The sequence below is a fragment of the Dendrobates tinctorius genome, unplaced genomic scaffold (genome assembly GCF_039654945.1).
Source record: "Dendrobates tinctorius isolate UK_male_01 unplaced genomic scaffold, ASM3965494v1 ptg000011l, whole genome shotgun sequence".
NCBI lineage: Eukaryota > Metazoa > Chordata > Amphibia > Anura > Dendrobatidae > Dendrobates > Dendrobates tinctorius.
The window spans coordinates 107499909-107521969 of NW_027361679.1; the positions used below are offsets into that span (position 1 = coordinate 107499909).

General features: G+C 45.0%; 1 protein-coding gene across 1 annotated transcript in view; it reads left to right on the plus strand.

The window, feature by feature from the left end:
* The window catches only part of JSRP1 (junctional sarcoplasmic reticulum protein 1), a 194295-nt gene that overhangs the window by 145900 nt on the left and 26334 nt on the right, over nt 1-22061 (plus strand). Inside the window, exon 3 of the mRNA XM_073545934.1 lies at nt 19608-19763. Within this exon, the coding sequence (XP_073402035.1) occupies nt 19622-19763 (142 nt within the window). The 5' untranslated portion in view covers nt 19608-19621. The remainder of the gene's footprint in view (nt 1-19607; nt 19764-22061) is intronic.

Genomic DNA, 22061 nt, shown 5'->3' on the forward strand with positions numbered 1-22061 from the left:
TAATGAATGGGCAGCCAATGTAAGGACTGGCGAAGAGCGGACGCGTCCGAGTACCGATTACCCAGATGGACGATCCTGGCTGCTGCATTGAGTATGGACTGGAGAGGGGATAGTCGAGTGACGGGGAGGCCAATTAATAGAGCGTTGCAGTAATCCAGGCGAGAGTGGATCAATGCAACAGTGAGGGTTTTTGTTGTTTCCATAGTGAGAAAAGGGCGGATTCTAGAGATGTTCTTTAGGTGTAAGCGGCAAGAGCGGGCAAGGGATTGTATATGGGATGTAAAGGAGAGATTGGTGTCAAATATAACACCCAGACAGCGCACCTGCTGCCGGGGCGTTATTGTGGTACCACCCACGGAGAAGGAAATGTCAGATTTAGGGAGGTTAGTATACGGCGGGAGCAGAAGAAGTTCAGTTTTGGAGAGGTTGAGTTTCAGATAGAGAGCGGACATGATATTGGAGACTGCGGACAGACAGTCACTGGCGTTCTGTAGTACAGCGGGGGTAAGGTCGGGGGAAGACGTGTATAGTTGTGTGTCATCAGCATAAAGATGGTACTGAAAGCCAAATCTGCTGATGGTCTGTCCAATTGGGGCCGTGTAGAGAGAGAAAAGAAGGGGGCCAAGGACTGAGCCCTGAGGTACCCCGACAGCAAGAGGAAGAGGAGATGACGTGGAGCCAGAGAACAAAACACTGAAGGAGCGGTCAGAGAGATAGGAAGAGAACCAGGAGAGTGCAGTGTCCTTAATGCCTAGTGACTGGAGCCTAGAGAGTAGGAGATGGTGGTCAACAGTATCGAAAGCTGCAGATAGGTCAAGAAGAATGAGCAGAGAGTGGTCACCGTTACGTTTTGCTGTCAGAAGGTCATTGGTGTTAGGGTCGGCGGAACGCACCAGATATAAATAATGGAAGGCACGTTCGCCGCCCGGGGTCCACCGTACGGTAGATGACAAGACCGCTGCTGGACAATGGCAGATACGCTAGAAGTGCGATACAGCGCTCGGGTTAACGTCACCCGAGAGCCTGAGAGCGGACTCTGTTTTAGTCACAGAGACGCCAAAGTATGAACTAGACGTAAAGGCTGAACCTGTTAGCTGCACAGGTCAGCCGGCGTGTGGCGTCGCAGCCGCGAACACCAAAAGCTGCTACTACTGCAGCGCGGCCGTAACTGAAGCCGCTAAGCGACGATGCCGGAGGAGCCGGGCACCGACGGACGCTAGTGTAGGTGAGGAAGGCTCCGTGGCGTGTAGCCTGCCACAATCTGGAGCTGACTAACCCAACATACTGTCACCATTCGTAATATCCGAGGGAAGGGGTTTCATAATAAGTCAGACACCAGTCCATGCATCCATCACCATACACACAGCATAATATGCTACACTAGCGCATGGCCGAGCCGCCATGCAGGCTTTTTATAGCCATGCGCTTCCGGGACCTTCCAGTACTATAGGAAGGACCAATCAGATCCGACATAGGACCTTCACATGTGACCCCTGCTCTCCACTGAGAGGACAAGTTGCGGGCATGCCCAGTCGCACGGCGCGAGGACTTAGCCTCTAGAGCAGTTCCCTGCAAAGCAGGTTGCGTTATCATTGCTGCACCAGAGGTGGCAGCAACATCCAGGCTCACAGAACGAGTCTGCGGGGAATGCCTGGTTCGCCGAGATTGCTGAGCAGGAGTCCGAGCGGTCGGAGGAGAATGGGAGACCGCAGGATGTCTGGCTCTGGATTCCCGCTGTGCAGTGCCAGGAATCCGACGCCTAACAATTGGTCACTTTGATGAGTGCAGTTTCAGTCGAATGTAGGGGGCGGAAGCCGGACTGTGAAGGGTCTAGAAGGGAGTGAATGGAGAGGTAATGGGTAAGGCGGGAGTAAACTAGGCGTTCCAAAAGTTTAGAGATGAAGGGGAGATTGGAGACTGGTCTGTAGTTGTTTGTGCAGGATGGGTCGAGAGCAGGTTTCTTAAGTAGTGGAGTAACGATGGCGTGTTTGAAGGAGGATGGGAAAATGCCCGAGGAGAGGGAGAGATTAAAGATTGTAGTTAGGTGGGTTGTGACGACTGGAGAGAGAGACTGGAGGAGATGTGAGGGAATGGGGTCGGTAGTGCATGTAGTCGGACGAGAAGAAGAGAGGAGTCTGGAGACTTCTTCTTCTGTTATGGGATCAAATGTGGAGAGTGAGCCATGGGAGATGTAGGAAGGGATGGGAGTCACAGCACTTGGTGGTTGGGAGCAGATTTCTTGACGGATATTATCTATTTTTTCTGTAAAGTGGGAGGCCAGGTCATCAGCACAAATGTCTGTGATAGGGGCTTGTGCTTTTGGCCTGAGGAGGGAGTGAAAAGTGTCAAAAAGTTTCTTGGGGTTGTTGGCTAGTGAGGAGATCAGGGTGGTGAAGTAGGTCTGTTTGGCAAGGTGAAGGGCAGCGTTATAGGTTCTTAACATAAATTTGAAGTGGATGAAGTCTTCTGGTGTGCGGGTTTTTCTCCATAGGCGTTCAGCACTCCTGGAGCATCGCTGGAGAAGTTGAGTTTGCGATGTGAGCCAGGGCTCTTTTACTCTGTGTTTGGAGGTTCTGAGGGTGAGGGGAGCTACTTGGTCAAGGGTGCTTCTAAGAGTGTCATTGTAGTGATGAACAGCCAGATTAGGACAGGAAAGAGAGGAGATTGGGGACAGAGATGAGTGTAGGGAATCTGAAAGTGTCTGAGGGTTAATAGCTTGTAGATTTCTGACTGTGTGGTAGGTAGGAATGAGCTGGGGTGGGCGAGGATTTGTGAGCGTGAAGGAGAGAATGTTGTGGTCAGAGAGTGGAAGCGGTGAGTTGTTTAGGTGGGAGATTGAACAGAGCCGGCAGAAGACCAGATCAAGGGTGTTACCGTCCTTATGTGTCTCAGAGGTTGAAAGCTGTGAGAGGCCTAGAGAGGTGGTTAGTGATAGAAGCTGGGATGCAGATGTGGAATTAGGGCTGTTAATGGGGATGTTGAAGTCTCCCAGGATGAGGGTTGGTAGTTCTGAGGACATGAAGTGTGGCAGCCAGGCTGAAAAGTGGTCAAGGAAGAGGGTGGGTGAGCCTGGGGGCCGGTATATGACCGCTACCCTGAGGGAGAGGGGATGGAAGAGCCTGATGGTGTGGACCTCAAAAGAAGGGAATAAGAGTGATGGGACTGGGGGGATGACCTGGAAAGTGCATTGTGGGGTCAGGAGTATGCCAACTCCACCACCAGGTCTGTTTGTGGGTCTCGGGGAGTGAGAGAATTGTAAGCCACCGTAGGAAATGGCAGCAGGAGAGACAGTGTCAGAATCCTGAATCCAGGTTTCAGTGAGGGCCAACAGATTAAGAGAGTTGTTCAGAAAGTAGTTGTGTAGGAAAGGAAGCTTGTTACAAGCAGACCGTGGATTCCAGAGGTCACAATTAAAAGATTGAGATGAGGGAGTGCAAGTAATGTTAATCAGATTATTGTGGTTTCGATATGAGGTAGGGTAGGGGTCGAGGTTGGGGGATGGTGGACCAGGGTTGGGGGAGATGTCCCCTGAGATCAGTAGAAGGAAGATAAAGAGCCAATAGTTGTTGGAATTGTAAGTAGTTTTTTTCTGCGATGTGTTTGGGCAAGATGGGCTGAGGTTTCTCAGGAAGGAGAGGAGTGTGTGGGAGCTGTACATGGGAGAGGGAAGTATAGAGGGGCTGATGTGTATGAGTCGTGATGGAGGGGGGATAGGGTGATGAATGTGGATGGCAAGGGAACACAGGAGGATAAAAATAAAGCACATGGTTAAAGGGGAAGGCAAGGTGTGGGTTACCTGACTCCTGCCCTGACTAACTGCCATGTAGAACTGCCGTTTTGCTGGATGCTTATCTTCTGTGATGCTTTGCTTATGGGATGCTTGCGTGCTGTACCCCACACTGCGTGCTTCCCCTTAGCAACTACTACATATATAGGCCACACTACAGGGTCAGGAGAGAGGGATTGTGGGAGCTGGTTGGGTATAATTTGGCAGCTGGGGCCAGCACACCAGGGGATGGTTAGATGATCAAAGGCACTAGACCAAGATGTGGCAAAATGCTATAGCACCTTCCACCTGATAAGATCTAGAAAGGCCCCAGTCACAGATCTAAAGCAGTAAGTATTACATACAGTGCAACAAATGAATTATACCAAAGCTTTAGCAAGCACATTTAAATATGCAGCAAAATGGTCAAGCAGCAGAAGTATGGAGTTGTACCATTTGGATATATTACAGCAGAGAAATAGAGGCAGCAGAGGTGGGAAGTTGTGTCATTCAGGCTGCTTGCTGGCAGTGAATGGAGTAAATACATGCAGGGTGGCTCAGTTGATTACCATTTGGATATATTACAGCAGAGAAATAGAGGCAGCAGAGGTGGGAAATTGTATCATTCAGGCTGCTTGCTGGCAGTGAATGGAGTAAATACATGCAGGGTGGCTCAGTTGATTACCATTTGGATATATTACAGCAGAGAAATAGAGGCAGCAGAGGTGGGAAGTTGTATCATTCAGGCTGCTTGCTGGCAGTGAATGGAGTAAATACATGCAGGGTGGCTCAGTTGATTACCATTTGGATATATTACAGCAGAGAAATAGAGGCAGCAGAGGTGGGAAGTTGTATCATTCAGGCTGCTTGCTGGCAGTGAATGGAGTAAATACATGCAGGGTGGCTCAGTTGATTACCATTTGGATATATTACAGCAGAGAAATAGAGGCAGCAGAGGTGGGAAGTTGTATCATTCAGGCTGCTTGCTGGCAGTGAATGGAGTAAATACATGCAGGGTGGCTCAGTTGATTACCATTTGGATATATTACAGCAGAGAAATAGAGGCAGCAGAGGTGGGAAGTTGTATCATTCAGGCTGCTTGCTGGCAGTGAATGGAGTAAATACATGCAGGGTGGCTCAGTTGATTACCATTTGGATATATTACAGCAGAGAAATAGAGGCAGCAGAGGTGGGAAGTTGTATCATTCAGGCTGCTTGCTGGCAGTGAATGGAGTAAATACATGCAGGGTGGCTCAGTTGATTACCATTTGGATATATTACAGCAGAGAAATAGAGGCAGCAGAGGTGGGAAGTTGTATCATTCAGGCTGCTTGCTGGCAGTGAATGGAGTAAATACATGCAGGGTGGCTCAGTTGATTACCATTTGGATATATTACAGCAGAGAAATAGAGGCAGCAGAGGTGGGAAGTTGTATCATTCAGGCTGCTTGCTGGCAGTGAATGGAGTAAATACATGCAGGGTGGCTCAGTTGATTACCATTTGGATATATTACAGCAGAGAAATAGAGGCAGCAGAGGTGGGAAGTTGTATCATTCAGGCTGCTTGCTGGCAGTGAATGGAGTAAATACATGCAGGGTGGCTCAGTTGATTACCTGTGTGAAGAGAGAGAAGATGAATGTTAATTCCATGCCATGTAGAACTGCCGTTTTGCTGGATGCTTATCTTCTGTGATGCTTTGCTTATGGGATGCTTGCGTGCTGTACCCCACACACTTGTACCCTAATCCATGGATCACAGCATGTAGAGCACATGTAAAACAAAGAATTTGCATATATACACATATATACACTGATTAGACTTGTCAAGACAACTGGTAACAAATGAGGTATAATTAAAAGCAGAAAGAGGTATGTAATTACCTTAATCTAATGCCAGACAAGAGAAGGGTATAGGGAAGAGGGATGAAAATCCCTGTGGTGTCACATAGAGACTGCAAAGAATGGTGAAAATTATTATTGCTGTGATCCATGGATTAGTGTACAAGTATGGACCAGGATGACCTTCTTATTTTTTGTTCATATTTTTATTCTGCAAATGTTTGTTACTTATATGTTTCTTTTTACTTTACAGCGATTGTGTGATAAAGGCTCCGGTGGAGCCGAAACGTTCTATATATTGCTTCCACTGCAATATTCTGTTACGCTCCCATATAATTTAAACTATTTGGCATGATAATCCACAAGAGTGTGCAGTGAATTATATAATTACTCTATATTGTGACCACCAGGTCGTTACACCAGCACCTCGTTCATAATAAGACCGAGTGCACGCTAAACCTATTCCTAATAATTAGATGAAGTTTTCCGCATCTAATGATAGTCTATGAGAAAGTTACGCTGTGGGGACTGAGCATCTTCGCATTGTACATAGACATGCTGCAGTCTGGAAAGATGCGCCATGTGTCTGTTTACGCAGGTTTGACTCCTGCGTCTTTGAACGCATAGTGGACATGGGATGGGATTTCTAGAAATCCCATCCACTATACTGTAACATCTGGACACTGTGGGTTTGACGCTGCAGATGTACGCAGCGTCCAGCCTGCAGCGTTTACTGACCGTGTTCACATACCCTAATATATCTGACAGGAAATCACTTATTTTTTCCTTCCCAGAAGCCAACTTTCAATTAGCTTTATTTCAAGTGCCAAAAAAAACGCATGTAATGAAAAAACGCATCAAAAACACATGCGGAACTAATGCATCAAAAATGCAGGTGACCTGACAGTGACCTCAGATGCAGATTTGGTGCAGATTTCACCTGTGTCAAATCCTGAGCAAATAGTGAGCCAATCCTGACTGTGGAAACATACCCTTAGGGTATGTTTCCACGCTGCGTACTTGCCGCGCTTTGGATACAGCGGAAACCCCGCTCCGCCCAAATCGCCGCCCCCTGTTGTACGTGCGGTGATACTACATGTGCGTATTGAACACTCCTATCCATAGACTGGGTTATTTATCTTGCGGAGATGGAGCGTCTCCGCAAGATAAGTAAGACATGCTGCGGTCTATAAAGACACGCCGCATGTCCGTAATTTCTGGTGTGTCACCCGTGTCCCTGCATGCATAGTGGAGACGGGATTTCATAAAATCCCCTCCACTATGCTGTAACATCTGGACGCTGCGGCTGTGCTCAGCGTTCAATCCACATCAAATCCTGAAAACATACGCTACGTGGAAACAGACCCTTACAGGAATCGTTTGATTGCAGTGATTGCCTCAAAAGGTTGTGCAACAAAATATTAAGTTAAGGGTACCATCATTTCTGTCCAGGCCGATTTCATGAGTTTTATTTTTTTTTTTAAATTCTGTGGAAGCATGGTTGAAAAGCAATGTCTGACTTTCATTTGTTCACTTTCATAGATTTTTGATTTATTACTTTTGTCAGATTCAAGTTATTTCTGTGACCATTGTGGGTTTTTCTGTCATTAAGTGAGGGGTACCAACAATTTTGACCACGTGTGTATGATGTAGATTAAATCATATGTCGTGTCCTGTGTGTGCACACCTTTCCCAGTTGATGATGACTGAATTATTCAGCCATCATTTGCCTCCAACAGCCCACGGCTGTTAACATGTTAAATGCCGCTGTCAATCTCTGAAAGTGGCCTTTAATATGCGTCAAAAGGGAGGCGCATCCTTCCATTCTCCCATCAGAGTGCCCATAATGTGATCACGGGATGCTGATGGGTTTTTATGTCAGCCGTGCTTGTTATGATGATTTTCCTGTGAAAGCCATCGCTCCCACTTTAGATTTTTAATCGGATTGCATTCATACCATTTTAATCCTATGCATGTGATCTCAGTGGCGGTTTTTCCCCTGCTCCGATCTAATTGCGATTGGACAGGAAAAAAATTGCAGCATGCTGCTATTGCATGCCTAATTCAGATCATACGCACCCATACATGACTATGACTGTGTGTGAAACATCGCACTGAACTTGAATATCGTGGATTACTGCTGACGCTGGCAAAAGAGGAGATGGAGAAATTACTTTATCTGTCTCCCCTGCAGCAGTGCTGTGATCCTGTCATGTGAGAAAGGATGGGAGCACGGAGCACTGACGCTCGGCTCATGTTCCCAGCAGAGCAGGATGTGGCCCACGGGCCAAAGTTTGCCCAGGCCTGATCTAATCTCATCATGCTTGACACAGTCCGCCGGGCCATGCATCTAATCCCATTGTGTGTCATGATTCACTGAGACGTGCATCTAATCCCATCATGTGTGACGCAATCTGCGGAACCGTACATCCAATCCCAGTATTTGGACATGAAGTGCTGAGTGTCTATCTAATCCCACCATGTGTGGCATGGTGCGCTGAGACATGCATCTAATCCCATGTATCAAATCCCGTCCTTTGTGATACTCTGTATCTAATTCCATTCTGTGTGATACACTCAGCTGAGCCATGAATCTAATTCCATCATGTGATACACTATGCTAAATCCTGTATCTAATCCCATCCTCTGTAATACACTCTGTGTATCTGACCCCATCCTATATGGTACACACAGTGTATCTAACCCCATTTTGTATGGTACATAACACTCCCTGTGTATAATCCCATCCTGTGTGATATACTTTGTGTATCTAATCCCGGCACGTGATACGGTCCACATATCAAATTCCATCCTGTGTGATACGCTACACTGAGCCCTGTATCTAATCCCATTATGTGATACACTATGCTAAATCCTGTATCTAATCCCATCCTCTGTAATACACTCTGTGCATCTAACCCCATCCTAACCCCACCCTATGTGTTACACAACGTGAATCTAACCCCATTTTATATGGTACGCTACACTCCATGCTTATAACCCCATCCTGTGTGATACACTCAGTGTATCTAATCCCATCTTGTGTGATACACTTTGTGTTTCTAATCCCAGCATGTGATACCGCCCACTTATCTAATCCCATCCTATGTGATACACTGTTTCTAATCCCAGCATGTGATACCGTCCACGTATCCACTGAGCCCTGTATCAAATCCCATCATGTGTGAAAATATTCCTTGTATCTATTCCTAGCGCGTGATATAGTCCATGTATCTACAGTAATTCCAGCTCATGATACAATCCAGGTACAGTGGGGAAAAAAAGTATTTAGTCAGTCAGCAATAGTGCAAGTTCCACCACTTAAAAAGATGTGAGGCGTCTGTAATTTACATCATAGGTAGACCTCAACTATGGGAGACAAACTGAGAAAAAAAAAATCCTGAAAATCACATTGTCTGTTTTTTTTTTCATTTTATTTGCATATTATGGTGGAAAATAAGTATTTGGTCAGAAACCAGCAATCAAGATTTCTGGCTCTCACAGACCTGTAACTTCTTCTTTAAGAGTCTCCTCTTTCCTCCACTCATTACCTGTAGTAATGGCACCTGTTTAAACTTGTTATCAGTATAAAAAGACACCTGTGCACACCCTCAAACAGTCTGACTCCAAACTCCACTATGGTGAAGACCAAAGAGCTGTCAATGGACACCAGAAACAAAATTGTAGCCCTGCACCAGGCTGGGAAGACTGAATCTGCAATAGCCAACCAGCTTGGAGTGAAGAAATCAACTGTGGGAGCAATAATTAGAAAATGGAAGACATACAAGACCACTGATAATCTCTCTCGATCTGGTGCTCCACGCAAAATCCCACCCCGTGGGGTCAGAATGATCACAAGAACGGTGAGCAAAAATCCCGGAACCACACGGGGGGGACCTAGTGAATGAACTGCAGAGAGCTAGGACCAATGTAACAAGGCCTACCATAAGTAACACACTACGCCACCATGGACTCAGATCCTGCAGTGCCAGACGTGTCCCACTGCTTAAGCCTGTACATGTCTGGGCCCGTCTGAAGTTTGCTAGAGAGCATTTGGATGATCCAGAGGAGTTTTGGGAGAATGTCCTATGGTCTGATGAAACCAAACTGGAACTGTTTGGTAGAAACACAACTTGTCGTGTTTGGAGGAAAAAGAATACTGAGTTGCATCCATCAAACACCATACCTACTGTAAAGCATGGTGGTGGAAACATCATGCTTTGGGGCTGTTTCTCTGCAAAGGGGCCAGGACAACTGATCCGGGTACATGAAAGAATGAATGGGGCCATGTATCGTGAGATTTTGAGTGCAAACCTCCTTCCATCAGCAAGGGCATTGAAGATGAAACGTGGCTGGGTCTTTCAACATGACAATGATCCAAAGCACACCGCCAGGGCAACGAAGGAGTGGCTTCGTAAGAAGCATTTCAAGGTCCTGGAGTGGCCTAGCCAGTCTCCAGATCTCAACCCTATAGAAATCCTTTGGAGGGAGTTGAAAGTCCGTGTTGCCAAGCGAAAAGCCAAAAACATCACTGCTCTAGAGGAGATCTGCATGGAGGAATGGGCCAACATACCAACAACAGTGTGTGGCAACCTTGTGAAGACTTACAGAAAACGTTTGACCTCTGTCATTGCCAACAAAGGATATATCACAAAGTATTGAGATGAAATTTTGTTTGACCAAATACTTATTTTCCACCATAATATGCAAATAAAATGAAAAAAAAAAAACAGACAATGTGATTTTCTGGATTTTTTTTTCTCAGTTTGTCTCCCATAGTTGAGGTCTACCTATGATGTAAATTACAGACGCCTTTCATCTTTTTAAGTGGTGGAACTTGCACTATTGCTGACTGACTAAATACTTTTTTTCCCCACTGTATCTAATTGATACAGTCCGCATATTTAATTCTAGTGCGTGATGCAGTCCGTGTATCTAATTCCAGTGCATGATACAGTCCACGTATCTAATTCCAGTGCATGATACAGTCCACGTATCTAATTCCAGTGCATAAAATACAGTATGCGTTTCTAATTACAGTGCATAATACAGCCCATGTTTCTAATTCCAGTGCATGATACAGTCCTCATATCTAATTCCAGCTCATTATTCAGTCTGTATATCTAATTACAGTGCGTGATACACTCTTCGTATCTAATCCCAGCACACAATACAGCGAGCAGCACAGAATCAATGCTGCTGTCGGTATCACATTGCAGTCACCAACAAAATGGCTCTGCACCGTGATCCTAAACTTAATCCTTTCTTATCCTGTTACAAAAACCCAGAAGAAGAGTGGACAAGAGATGTCTCACACATGTGATCAGACCCACACACATTTACTGCAGTGGTAATGTGAGCTAGTTGTACACTAGGTTTTAATAGCAAATTTCACCAGCTACTCCCCCTAGTGTTTAAAATAGAAAGATATCATGCATTTTTTTTACATTATTTTCAATATTTTATACCATTAACCCCTTTCTGACATCTGACGTACTATACCGTCCATGTGACCTGGGCCTGTCTGACCATGGACGATATAGTACGTCATTGCGATCTGCCACGCTCACGGGTGGTGTGCGGCCGGGTGTCAGGTGATTCTCACAGCTGACACCCGACACTAAGTGCCAGGAGCGGTCACAGACCACTCCTGGCATTTTAACCCCTGAAATGCTGCGATCGAACACAATCATAGCATTCTGGGAGCAGGCCGAGAAAATGGTACCAATAAAAAACGTCAACTCGTCCCACAAAAAAAACAAGACCTCACATGACTCTGTGGGCCACAATATGGAAAAATTATAGCTCTCAAAAGATGATGATGCAAATACTATTTTTTGCAATAAAATGCATCTGTTACTGTGTGACAGCAGCCAAACAGAAAAGCCCGCTATAACGCCTCTTTCACACGTCCTGATATTTCCGGTACCGGAGATGTCATTGTCCGTGTGTGTAATACTTGTGGCACACATGTGGTATGCGTGTGCTGCATCAGTACCACAAGGACAGGCGCCAGGGAAGGAGTGTTACAGTAAGCGCTATTCCCAGGTGCCGGGTGCTGAACATGGCTCTCATCATTCTCCCCTGCTCTGCCGACTCTTTCCAAAATAGTGTCACTTGTGGGGGCTTTCCACTGTTTGGGCACATCAGGGGCTCACCAAATGCGACATGGCGTCCGATCTTAATTCCAGCCAATTTTGCGTTGAAAGAGTAAAATAGTGCTCCTTCCCTTCGGAGCTCTGCCATGCTCCCAAACAGTGGTTTACCCCCACATATGGATTATCAGCATACTCAGTACAAATTGTCCAACAACTTTTGGGGTCCAATTTCTCCTGTTACCCTTGGTAAAATTAAAAATTGGGGGCGAAAAGATCATTTTGGTGGAAAAAATATGATTTTTTTATTTTTATGGCTCTACGTTATAAACTTCTGTGACGCACTTGGGGGTTCAAAGTGCTCACCACACATCTAGATAAGTTCCTTGGGGGGGTCTAGTTTCCAAAATGGGGTCACTTGTGGGGGGGGTTTCCACTGTTTAGGCACATCAGGTGTTCTCCAAACGCGACATGGCGTCCGATCTCAATTCCAGCCAATTTTGCATTGGAAAGTAAAACGAAAGCACTAAGGCCGGTTTCACATTTGCGCTTCAGGGCGCAGCAACGGCCTGCGCACTGCCGCCGCTAAGCCCCACCCCCTGCCGTGCCTCTGCCGGTAGCTCCGCCTCCGGGCACATGACGTTGCATGCATCATGCGTCCCCTATCTTTATCACTGAGGACGCAGGCCGTGCGCAGTATGCTTTTGGCGGGCCTGCGTCCTTTTGACGGTGCGCCGAGCGCAACCAAATTGCAACAGGTTGCGTTTGGCGCTGGTCGGCGCACCGCCAAAAGGACGCAGGCGCCGCAAAAACGCATACTGCGCACGGCCTGCGTCCTCAATGATAAAGATAGGGGATGCATGCAGCGTCATGCGCCCAGAGGCGGAGCTACCGGCGGAGGCGCAGCAGGGGGCGGGGCTTAGCGGTGGCAGTGCGCAGGCCGTCGCTGCGCCCTGAAGCGCAAATGTGAAACCGGCCTAACCTGGCGTATTTGCAGTTCTACAGAAAAAAGCTTGGCGTGGATGTTACAGAGGGAAAACACCTGTAGGGCCAAAATAGTCACTGCAGCCATAGATGAATTCATTGAGAGGTGCAATTTCTACAATGGGGTTTTCTACTTTGGGGGTTTTCTGCTGTTAAGGCACTGTAAGGCCTCTGCAAATATCACCTACAGACGATTCTAGCAAAATCTGCTCTGAAAAAAAACAAATAATGCACCTTCCTTCTCAGCCCTGACGTGTGGCCAAACAGTTTCCAACAACAAATGGTATCACCACGTTCTGAGGAAACTGCACACCAAATTGTGGGGTCCAGTTTTATCAATTTCCCTATTGAGTAAATGAAAAATTTGCAACTAATAACAAAATGACCAGTAAAAGTATGCAGTATTTTCACAGCGTAGTGTTATAAAATTCTTTGAGGGGCCTCAGGATTCAAAATATTCACTACACCCCTAGATCAATTCCAAATTCCTTGAGCAGTGAAGTCTGCAAACAGTTAGTTGTGGCCAATGGTATGCTACAATCTATTCAAAGTCTGTGTTCCAAAAGACAAATCGAGTTGCTCCCAATTCTATCCCCTCGGTGTGCTCAAACAGTAGTGTACAACCACATATGGGGTATTGCCACGTAAAATTGCATAAATTGTACCATCCATTTTCTCCTATTACTCTTTGTGTGAATTAGGTTTGACTAAAGTAAAATTTAGCACAAAAATCTGAAATTCTTCATTTTCACAACAGTCTTATAAAATTTTGTGATGTAGTTTGTGTGTTTAAAAATGGTCAGCACACCACTAGATGGATTCTTTATGGGGTTTATCTTCCAAAATGGGGTTAATTGTGATAGGTTTCTGTTTCTTTGGCACCTCAGGGGCTCTGCAAGTGTGACATGGCGTCCACAATCTGTTCCAGACAAATTTGCACTCCAAAAATCAATTGGCACTTTTTCAGAGCCTTGCCATGTACCCAAGCATTAGTTTTTGACCACATATGGGGTATCATGCGTACAAGAGAAATTGTGTAAGAAATAAACATTTCCTCCCATTACCCCTTGTGAAAATGACAAGCATGGGTATATGCAACATTTCACTGGAAAACATAATGTATTTTTAAAACACACCCTTAAATGAATTCTTTGAGGGATCTATTTTCCATAATGGGGTCACTTGTGGGTTTCTGCGGTTTTGGTACCTCAAGGACACTGTCAAAGCAACATAAAGTCCACAATCTACTCCAGTGAAAGTTACACTTCAAATACCAAATAGTGCTCCTTCCATTCCGAACCCTATCTGGTGCCCAAACAGCAGTTTTTGACTACATATGGGAGATTGACACATTCGGGCAAAATTGTGTAATACATTTTATGGTCCATTTTCTCCCATTACCCCTATTGGAAATAAACAAAATTGAAACAAAAGAAATAATTTAGAGGAAAAAATGTAATTTTTTCATTTTTTAATTCCACTTTGCCTTAATTCCTGTATAACACCTGAAGGGTTACATTTCCTAACAGATGTTTACAATGAATAATAATAATTTTGCTTTTTTTAAAATGGTATTACTGGGGTTTCTGATACATTGGCACTTCAAAGTCACTTTAACCCCTTAACGTCAAAAGACGGACATTGGACGACTACCCCTGTTTGGTGCGGGCTCCGGCGATGAGCCCGCACCTTTTCCGGGACATGACAGCTGATCTGATCAGCTGACATGTGCCCGGAATAGCCGCGGGTGAAATCGCGATTCACCCGCGACTATTCAAACTCTGACAGTGGCATTTAACATGCACACGCAGGTAGCGCTTTTACCTCCTCTCATCGACACCCATGTCACATGACCGCGGGTCACCAATGAGTTGGAATAACAACCAGGGGTCAATAGGAGACTCCTGTGGTTGTCATTGCTGGGTCGCTATGAGCACTGCCTTGTGGTTGGCGCTAATAGCAAATGAGCATTTCTGCTACATATAGCAGGGCTGCAGCCCTGCTGTATGTAGCAGAGGCGATCGGACAACTGTAGCTTCAAGTCTCCCACGGAGACTATTGAAGCAATTAAAAAAAAAAGTTTTAAAAAGTTTAAAAAAAAATATAAAAGTTCAAATCACCCCCCTTTCGCCCCATTCAAAATAAAACAGTAAAAAAAAATCAAATAAACACATATTTGGTATCGCCGCGTTCAGAATCGCCCAATCAATATATAAAAGGAATTAATCCTGTCGGTAAATGGTGTAGCGAGAAAAAAGGATCGAAACGCCAGAATTACGTTTTTCTGGTCGCTGCAACATTGCAATAATGGGCGATCAAATGTGCGTTTCTGCACCAAGACAGTATCAATAAAAACGTCAGATCAGCGTGCAAAAAATAAACCCTCACCCGGCACCAGATCCCAAAAAATGGAGACGCTTCGGGTCTCGGAAAATGACAACTTTTTTTTATTTTTTACAAACTTTGGAATTTTTTTTCACCACTTAGATAAAAGAGAATCTAGATATGTTTGGTGTCTATGAACTCATAATGACCTGGAAAATCATAATGGCAGGTCAGTTTTAGCATTTAGTGAACCTAGCAAAAAAGCCAAAAAAAAACACAAAGTGTGGGACTGCACTTTTTTTTGCAATTTCACCGCACTTGGAATTTTTTTCCCATTGTGTGTTACATGATATGGTAAAACCAATGGTGGTGTTCAAAAGTACAACTCATTTTGCAAAAAATAAGCCCTCACATGGCCATTTTGACCAAAAATAAAAAAAGTTATGGCTCTGGGAAGAAGGGAAGCAAAGAATGAAAATGCAAAACCAAAATTAACCCTGGTCATTAAGGGGTTAAGGGCTTGCTTACACTGGTGAGTAGCATTTGATCATTCCCTCATGCGGACCATAGCCTAAGGTAAAGACCCATGAAAAACATAGGAAAAGTGTAAGTCAAAATGGGTTTTCTAAACTACAGCAGTCTACTTTTCTAAAGAGCATCAGAATCGGGATTAGTAATAATTTTGCAGTGTCTAATCTTAGAACTTTATGTTGTGTCGGACCCCTTGTGCAACTGATCGGGGCTGATTAACCCCTTACATACTGCTCTCAATCACGACAGCGGTATTTAAGTTGTTACAAGGTGTCACAAGACTCCATTAGTAACCATCGGATCCCAGCGATGAGAAACGCTTGTCGCAATGGTTACCATGGTCATGTGATGTCCTAAGGATACGGTGGCCTGTGAGATCCAGCAATAGGCCGGGGTCACACTAACCGACGCAAAATACGGTCAGTATTTTACATGTGTAATACGGATGAATGGCCCCTAAACAGTGCTCCGTATGTCATCCGTAATCAAGGTGTGGTCGCGTATTTTGCGCATGTCAGCATCCGTATGTAATCCATATAGCATCCGTATGGCGAGATTTTCTCGCAGGCTTGCAAAATGGACATATAATGGAGCCCTATGACAGGGTTTCTAACAGAAACCAAAGAATAGATATAGACACATAGAATGCATATATATATATATATATATATATATATATACACACACCGTATATACTCGTGTATAAGCCGAGATTTTCAGCCCATTTTTTGGGCTGAAAGTCCCCCTCTCGGCTTATAGACGAGTCATATACCGGGGTGGGGGGGGGAATCAGCAGGGGAGGGGGAGCGGGGGTGTCAGATCATACTCACCCTTCTCTGCAGCTCCCCTGCTTGTTCTATGTTGTCGGCGCTGCTCTCTTCCTGCTTCAGCTGTCAAATGGTACCCGCTCATTAAATATGCGCATATTTAATGAGCGGGTACCACGTGACCGCTGAACCAGGAAGATAGCAGCGCCGACAACATGGAACAACAAGCAGGGGAGCTGCAGAGACAAGCGCCAGGACCCGGTGAGTATGAACACGGGGGGTTGGGAGGCATAGTCACCTGTCCCTGCGCTCTGCTGTCTTGCGTCCTCTGCAGTGACATTCAGGTCAGAGGGCGCTATCGCTCTCTGCCTGCACAGTCACTGCAGAGTGCAACGCTGATGAGCAGGGGGCAGCGACTGAGGTGAGCATACAGGTTTTTGTTTTTTTTTGTAAGGGAGGCAGCGGCAGCAGCAACATGATGGGGCCACTCACTGTGCAGAAAAGCTGGGGCCACTCACTGTGCAGAAAAGCTGGGGCCACTCACTGTGCAGAAAAGCTGGGGCCACTCACTGTGCAGAAAAGCTGGGGCCACTCACTGCAGATAACTGAGGCCACTCACTGTGCACCCTCGGCTTATACATGAGTCAATAAGTTTTCCCAGTTTTTTGTGGCAAAAATAGGGGGGTCGGCTTATACTCGAGTATATACGGTATGTATTCTATGTGTTCTTTTGTTTCTTTATTAAAACTGTCAGCGTGAGTTTACTGTATAGCGCACTGAATTGCCGGCTTTGCTAAAAGACACCTGGTGCGTATTTCTCGCAAGTCACATGTGTGGTCCGTGTGTAATCCGTATTTTTTGCGCACCCATAGACTTGCATTGGCATACTACGGTTGTAGAATACGGATGAGAAATATACGGCTGGTGCGAGGGACCCCATAGAGAATCATTGGTCCGTGTCTAATGCGTGCTTTTAGCGCCTCTCACTCGGCCGTATTCCTCGCCAGTGTGACCCCGGCCATAAGCTTGGTCTAACATGCTGAGTCAGGGAGTGTCAGTGAGACACTGACTGCTCTCATGCACTGCTGTACATGAGTACAGCAGTGTAGGTGACAAGTGATCAAAATCAAGATTTGCTGTACATGAGTACAGCCGTGTAGGTGACAAGTGATCAAAATTTATACATGTCCCACAGTGAAAAAGTGTAAAAAAGTGAATAAAAAGCGATCAAAAAGCCATATGTAAAAAAAAAAAATGGTACAAACGAAAATGCCAAGCCGTCTTGCAAAAAACAAGCCCTAATATTGCCTATTCAGCAAAAAAATAAAGAAAGTTGCAGCTCTCAGAATATAATGATGCAAAAACAAATTGATTTTGCTAAATATTGTTTTTTAGTGTATAAAAATAGCAAAGCATAAAAAATATAAATTTGGTCGCTGTTATCTTACAGACCCAATAAACAAATCGGTCTTTTGACTTTTAATACTTGAACAGCGCAAAAAATAAAAACAACTGAATTGCTGGTTTTTGTTCATTTTGTGTTTGAAAAATCTGAATAAAAAGCGATCAAAAATATTAGGTACCCCAAAACGGTACCAAAAAAAATCTGCAACTCGTCCCACAAAAAAATAAAAAGGTTACAGCTCTCAGAATATGGCGACAAAAAAAACTTTTTTAATCCTTTTTAGAAAAAAGGCATTTACTGTGTGAAAGTAGCAAAACCTAAAAAAATATATATATAGATCTGGTATCGCTGTAATAACACCAACCCAAAGAATAAATCCACCTCATCACTTATACTTCATGGTGAACAGCGGAAAAAAAATAACAGCTATTCTTGTACTGCTCTCTATTTGTTTATTCTACCTCCCAAAAATCAGAATAAGACTCAGCTCGCATTTATCCTGCGCTCTTCGTTGAGCGCTTACATAGGGGATTCCGTGACAGAACCATTTCACTTATGAGGCAGATGGAGTCACTTTGGACTGGTCTCTTTTACGGCGGTGTCCCATCATTTTAGGTGTCTTTTTAGCGAACAAGCTTGGACGACCACAGATCTATGCCCGCCTCAAAAGATGGATATCACCAGAGCAGATGCCAAACGGAGTACGAAGTGTCTCCATCTGCGTCATTATCGTGAGTGGTTCCGTTGGGGGTTTCGTCTGAATCACATTCACAACCTTACCTTAACTTACACTTACCTATGTTACTGGCACCTTACACAAGCCTCATTCATGTGCATTTATAGGCAATCACCCCTCCCTGAATGTAGATGTGGTAGTGGTTGTTTTATCAGTATTTTGAACATGTGCTGCCCCAGTCTTTATCATGGGGCTGCTGTATCCTGCAGTGCATTAATATTGTGACCTGGAGTTGGTAAGTACAACTGTTTTTTTTTGTGATTTCTTTTTCATTTCATTGTAAATGACTTTCATACCAGCAAACCATAGTCTACCTATTGTAGAGCACTGCATAACTTGTTAATGGGTTTTGCCATTGAGATTTTCTTCATTTTCATAGATCGTAACATTTCCATATTTCAATATGCTCATGGCCACTTAGGCTGGTTTCACATTTGCGTCTGTTTGCGCAGTGTTTCATCTGCAGCAATCCGTATGCGTCATGTTTTCCTACCTTTAACATGGTGTACGCAGGGGCATGCGTTTGCATCAGTTCGCAAGCATTAGCGTACGCATGCGTTGTTTTTTGGTGTGCGGCCGGGTCCAGCGAACGCATCATGTTGGATTTTTGGAAGCGGCAAAATCCGTCAAATATGCGCATTCATGCGGATAAAGTGCGGCAAATAAACACATTACTGTCTATGGGAATGCATGCATACGCAAGGACATGCATACCCATGCGTTCGAAACGCATGCGTTTTTCACATACTCATGTCCGGGAAATGAGACGCCCATTGGGTGTGGCTTGTGTCAAGGAAGTTTTCCGAACGTATGCGCTGAAAAAACGCAAACGCAGCAGTTTTTTGCCTTCATGCGTAAGCTGATGCTGATAAAAAAATGCGGCGTAAACATGCTTTAGTATGTGTTTTGACATGTGTTTGCTCATGCAGATGAAATGCTGCGGACACAAACGCTAATGTGAACCTAGCCTTAGACGCTAAAATTCACTTAGCAAGGATATCCAATTGCAACTATTCACCTCTGTGAATTTCTCTAAAATTATACCTTAATCCACATAAATTAAAATAGAAATGAAATAGAACAACCCTTTATCAGGAGCTATTACTCTCATTAATAAATAAGTATAGGCTTGATAAGAAATATTATCTTCTATGTTTTAGCATCAGGTACAACAATGAAAAAGAAGCCAGAGCCCAAAAGTGCTGGAGCTGTGAGAGATGAGGAATTTTCTCCCTGGAATGGAATTACCCTGAATAGATGTCTAGTTGTTGCTGCTGTTGCCGCTCTCCTGAGTATGGGATTTCAGGTGCTACAAGGTAGGATGAACCAGTGTTTGGGATTAGTGGTTCCTGGCAACTATTGGAGTATTGGAGCTATATATGCATGTAAAATGTTAAAAAAGAACAACATGATGTAGAAAATACATGTAATAATGTTACTTAGTATTATTATTAGTATTTCTGTCATGATCACGTGTGTCAGGACGCAGATGTTTCCGCAAGGCGGACCCATAACACACGTGACCCTGGATACACCGCCTCCAGTGGGGCGCATTTAAATAATAAAACGTGCAGGTGGATACGCCGCCTCCACCTGGCGAATTTAGGTATTACACGTTATACATACAATAACCAAATAATAAAGGGGGAACCTGGGAAACTTTAACAATGGTGGGCCCTGCAATAGGGAATGGGGACATGGAGACCTCCTAAGCTCCCCTGAGCCAGTGTCCCTGCACTCCTTACATTCCCTAAACAGGCTCCGCACCTGTCGCCACACGCATACCTTAACGCCCTTGCTCACCCTGACCCTAAACCCTCACTAGGGAATGGGTCGGTGCGGAGACTAATCCCACCACTGCACTAATAACACACATGAGGAAAGAGACAATACAGGGGAAACACCACTTAGCTTTGCTCTGTTGCGTGCGCTCCTAGCAACAGAGCCCTCCACCTGAGTGCATCTTCTCCTCCACCTGGATCCATCACCATAACAGGATCCTTCACCTTAGTGCAGCCTTGGAGCAGAGTCCAACACCAGTTGCAGCTGCTTAGTACCAGAGTCCCAAGGAAGTGTTCAGCTTCTGCCACGAAGTCAAGCATGCTTGAGTCCAGCTCAGCGGCCTAGTCCCACATGGTGAGTGCCACTCTCCATAGTAGCCACTCCACCAGACCATGCAGACACTTCCCGCTGACTCCATCACTGCGACCCCACCACACCATGCCAGCCCTTCGTCCAGACACCATAGCTGCAACACGTCCCCCCTGGCTAAGCTGCGCAGGACTCCTCACCAGCCCCATCCTTCCTCCAGGCTCTCCACTTCAAAGTGAAAGCAATCTCACAGGCAGTGAGTGAACACCCTGAGCACACCTTTATAGGGTGACACACCTGATCCATAATTAAGTGAACATTAACCTAACCCTGAGGTGCGATACCATTCCCCACCACCGGGCAACTTAGAATGAACGACACCACGTGATGATTCTAATGGCCACCGGGGGCAATCACGACACACTTTGGAACCAAAGGAAAAAAAGTTCACTTAATGCATTTAATACCGCCAGATCCAACACTGGATCATGACAATTTTCTGATTTTCTTGCCTGATTTTGAAAAAAAAAACTAATTTATGAATGACTGGAAGTTAAATCTTTAAGGCCTGTTTCACACATCCGTTTGTGTCCATCAGTCAAAATCCGCCGTTTTGCAAAAAAAAACGGATCCGCCATTTTTCTTGGCGGATCCGTTTTTTTCCCATTGAGTTGCATTACCGGCGGATCTTGACGGATGGCCATCCGTTGGATCCGTTTTTTTGCGGATCCGCCAAAATTTTGACGTCCGCCGACATGCCCGAACGGACCATGCAACGTTTTTTCGGGCGGCAGGATCCGCATTTCTCACTGCGCATGCCCAAAAGACTTCACTCAGCCGCAAATTTAACCCTAAACTCTGTTCTGGCAGCTGAAAAATTCTCTCTCTCTCCCCCCCCCCCCTCCAGGCAGCGGTTCCTTTAAAATTCTTCCTTTGACGGATCCGTTAAAATAACGGTCCGGTGCCAAATGTTGTGGTCAGTACAGGAACGGATCCGTTATCCGCCATTTTAGCGGATTTTGACTGACCAAAAAAACTGATGTGTGAAACAGGCGTAACAGAGTGGTCTATTTTTGTGGGTCCATATAGTAAATGATTATATTATTGTGGGTCCATATAGTAAATACATCATTGTAAATACACACCTGTACTTTTTATCTCCATCACCTCATTGTAGATTGTAAGCTCTCACGAGCAGGGTCGTCTTAAGCTCTCACGAGCAGGGTCGTCTTATTTTGCGTTAATTATTGTATTGTTAACGTTGTTACTTATGACTTGTGTTTTGAAACTGTTAAACTGTAAAGCGCTGAGGAATATGTTGGCACTATATAAATAAAGATTATTGTTATTATAATATAGTAATTCCCCCTAAGTTTGTAAAATATGTTGAATGAAAATTGTTCCTATACAGTGAGAAGGATGGCACCAGAGATATCACGCAGAATCTCACTGTTGCTAACCACATGTGAAGGATGGCACCAGCGAGATCACGCAGAATCCCACCGCTGCCACCATATGTGAAG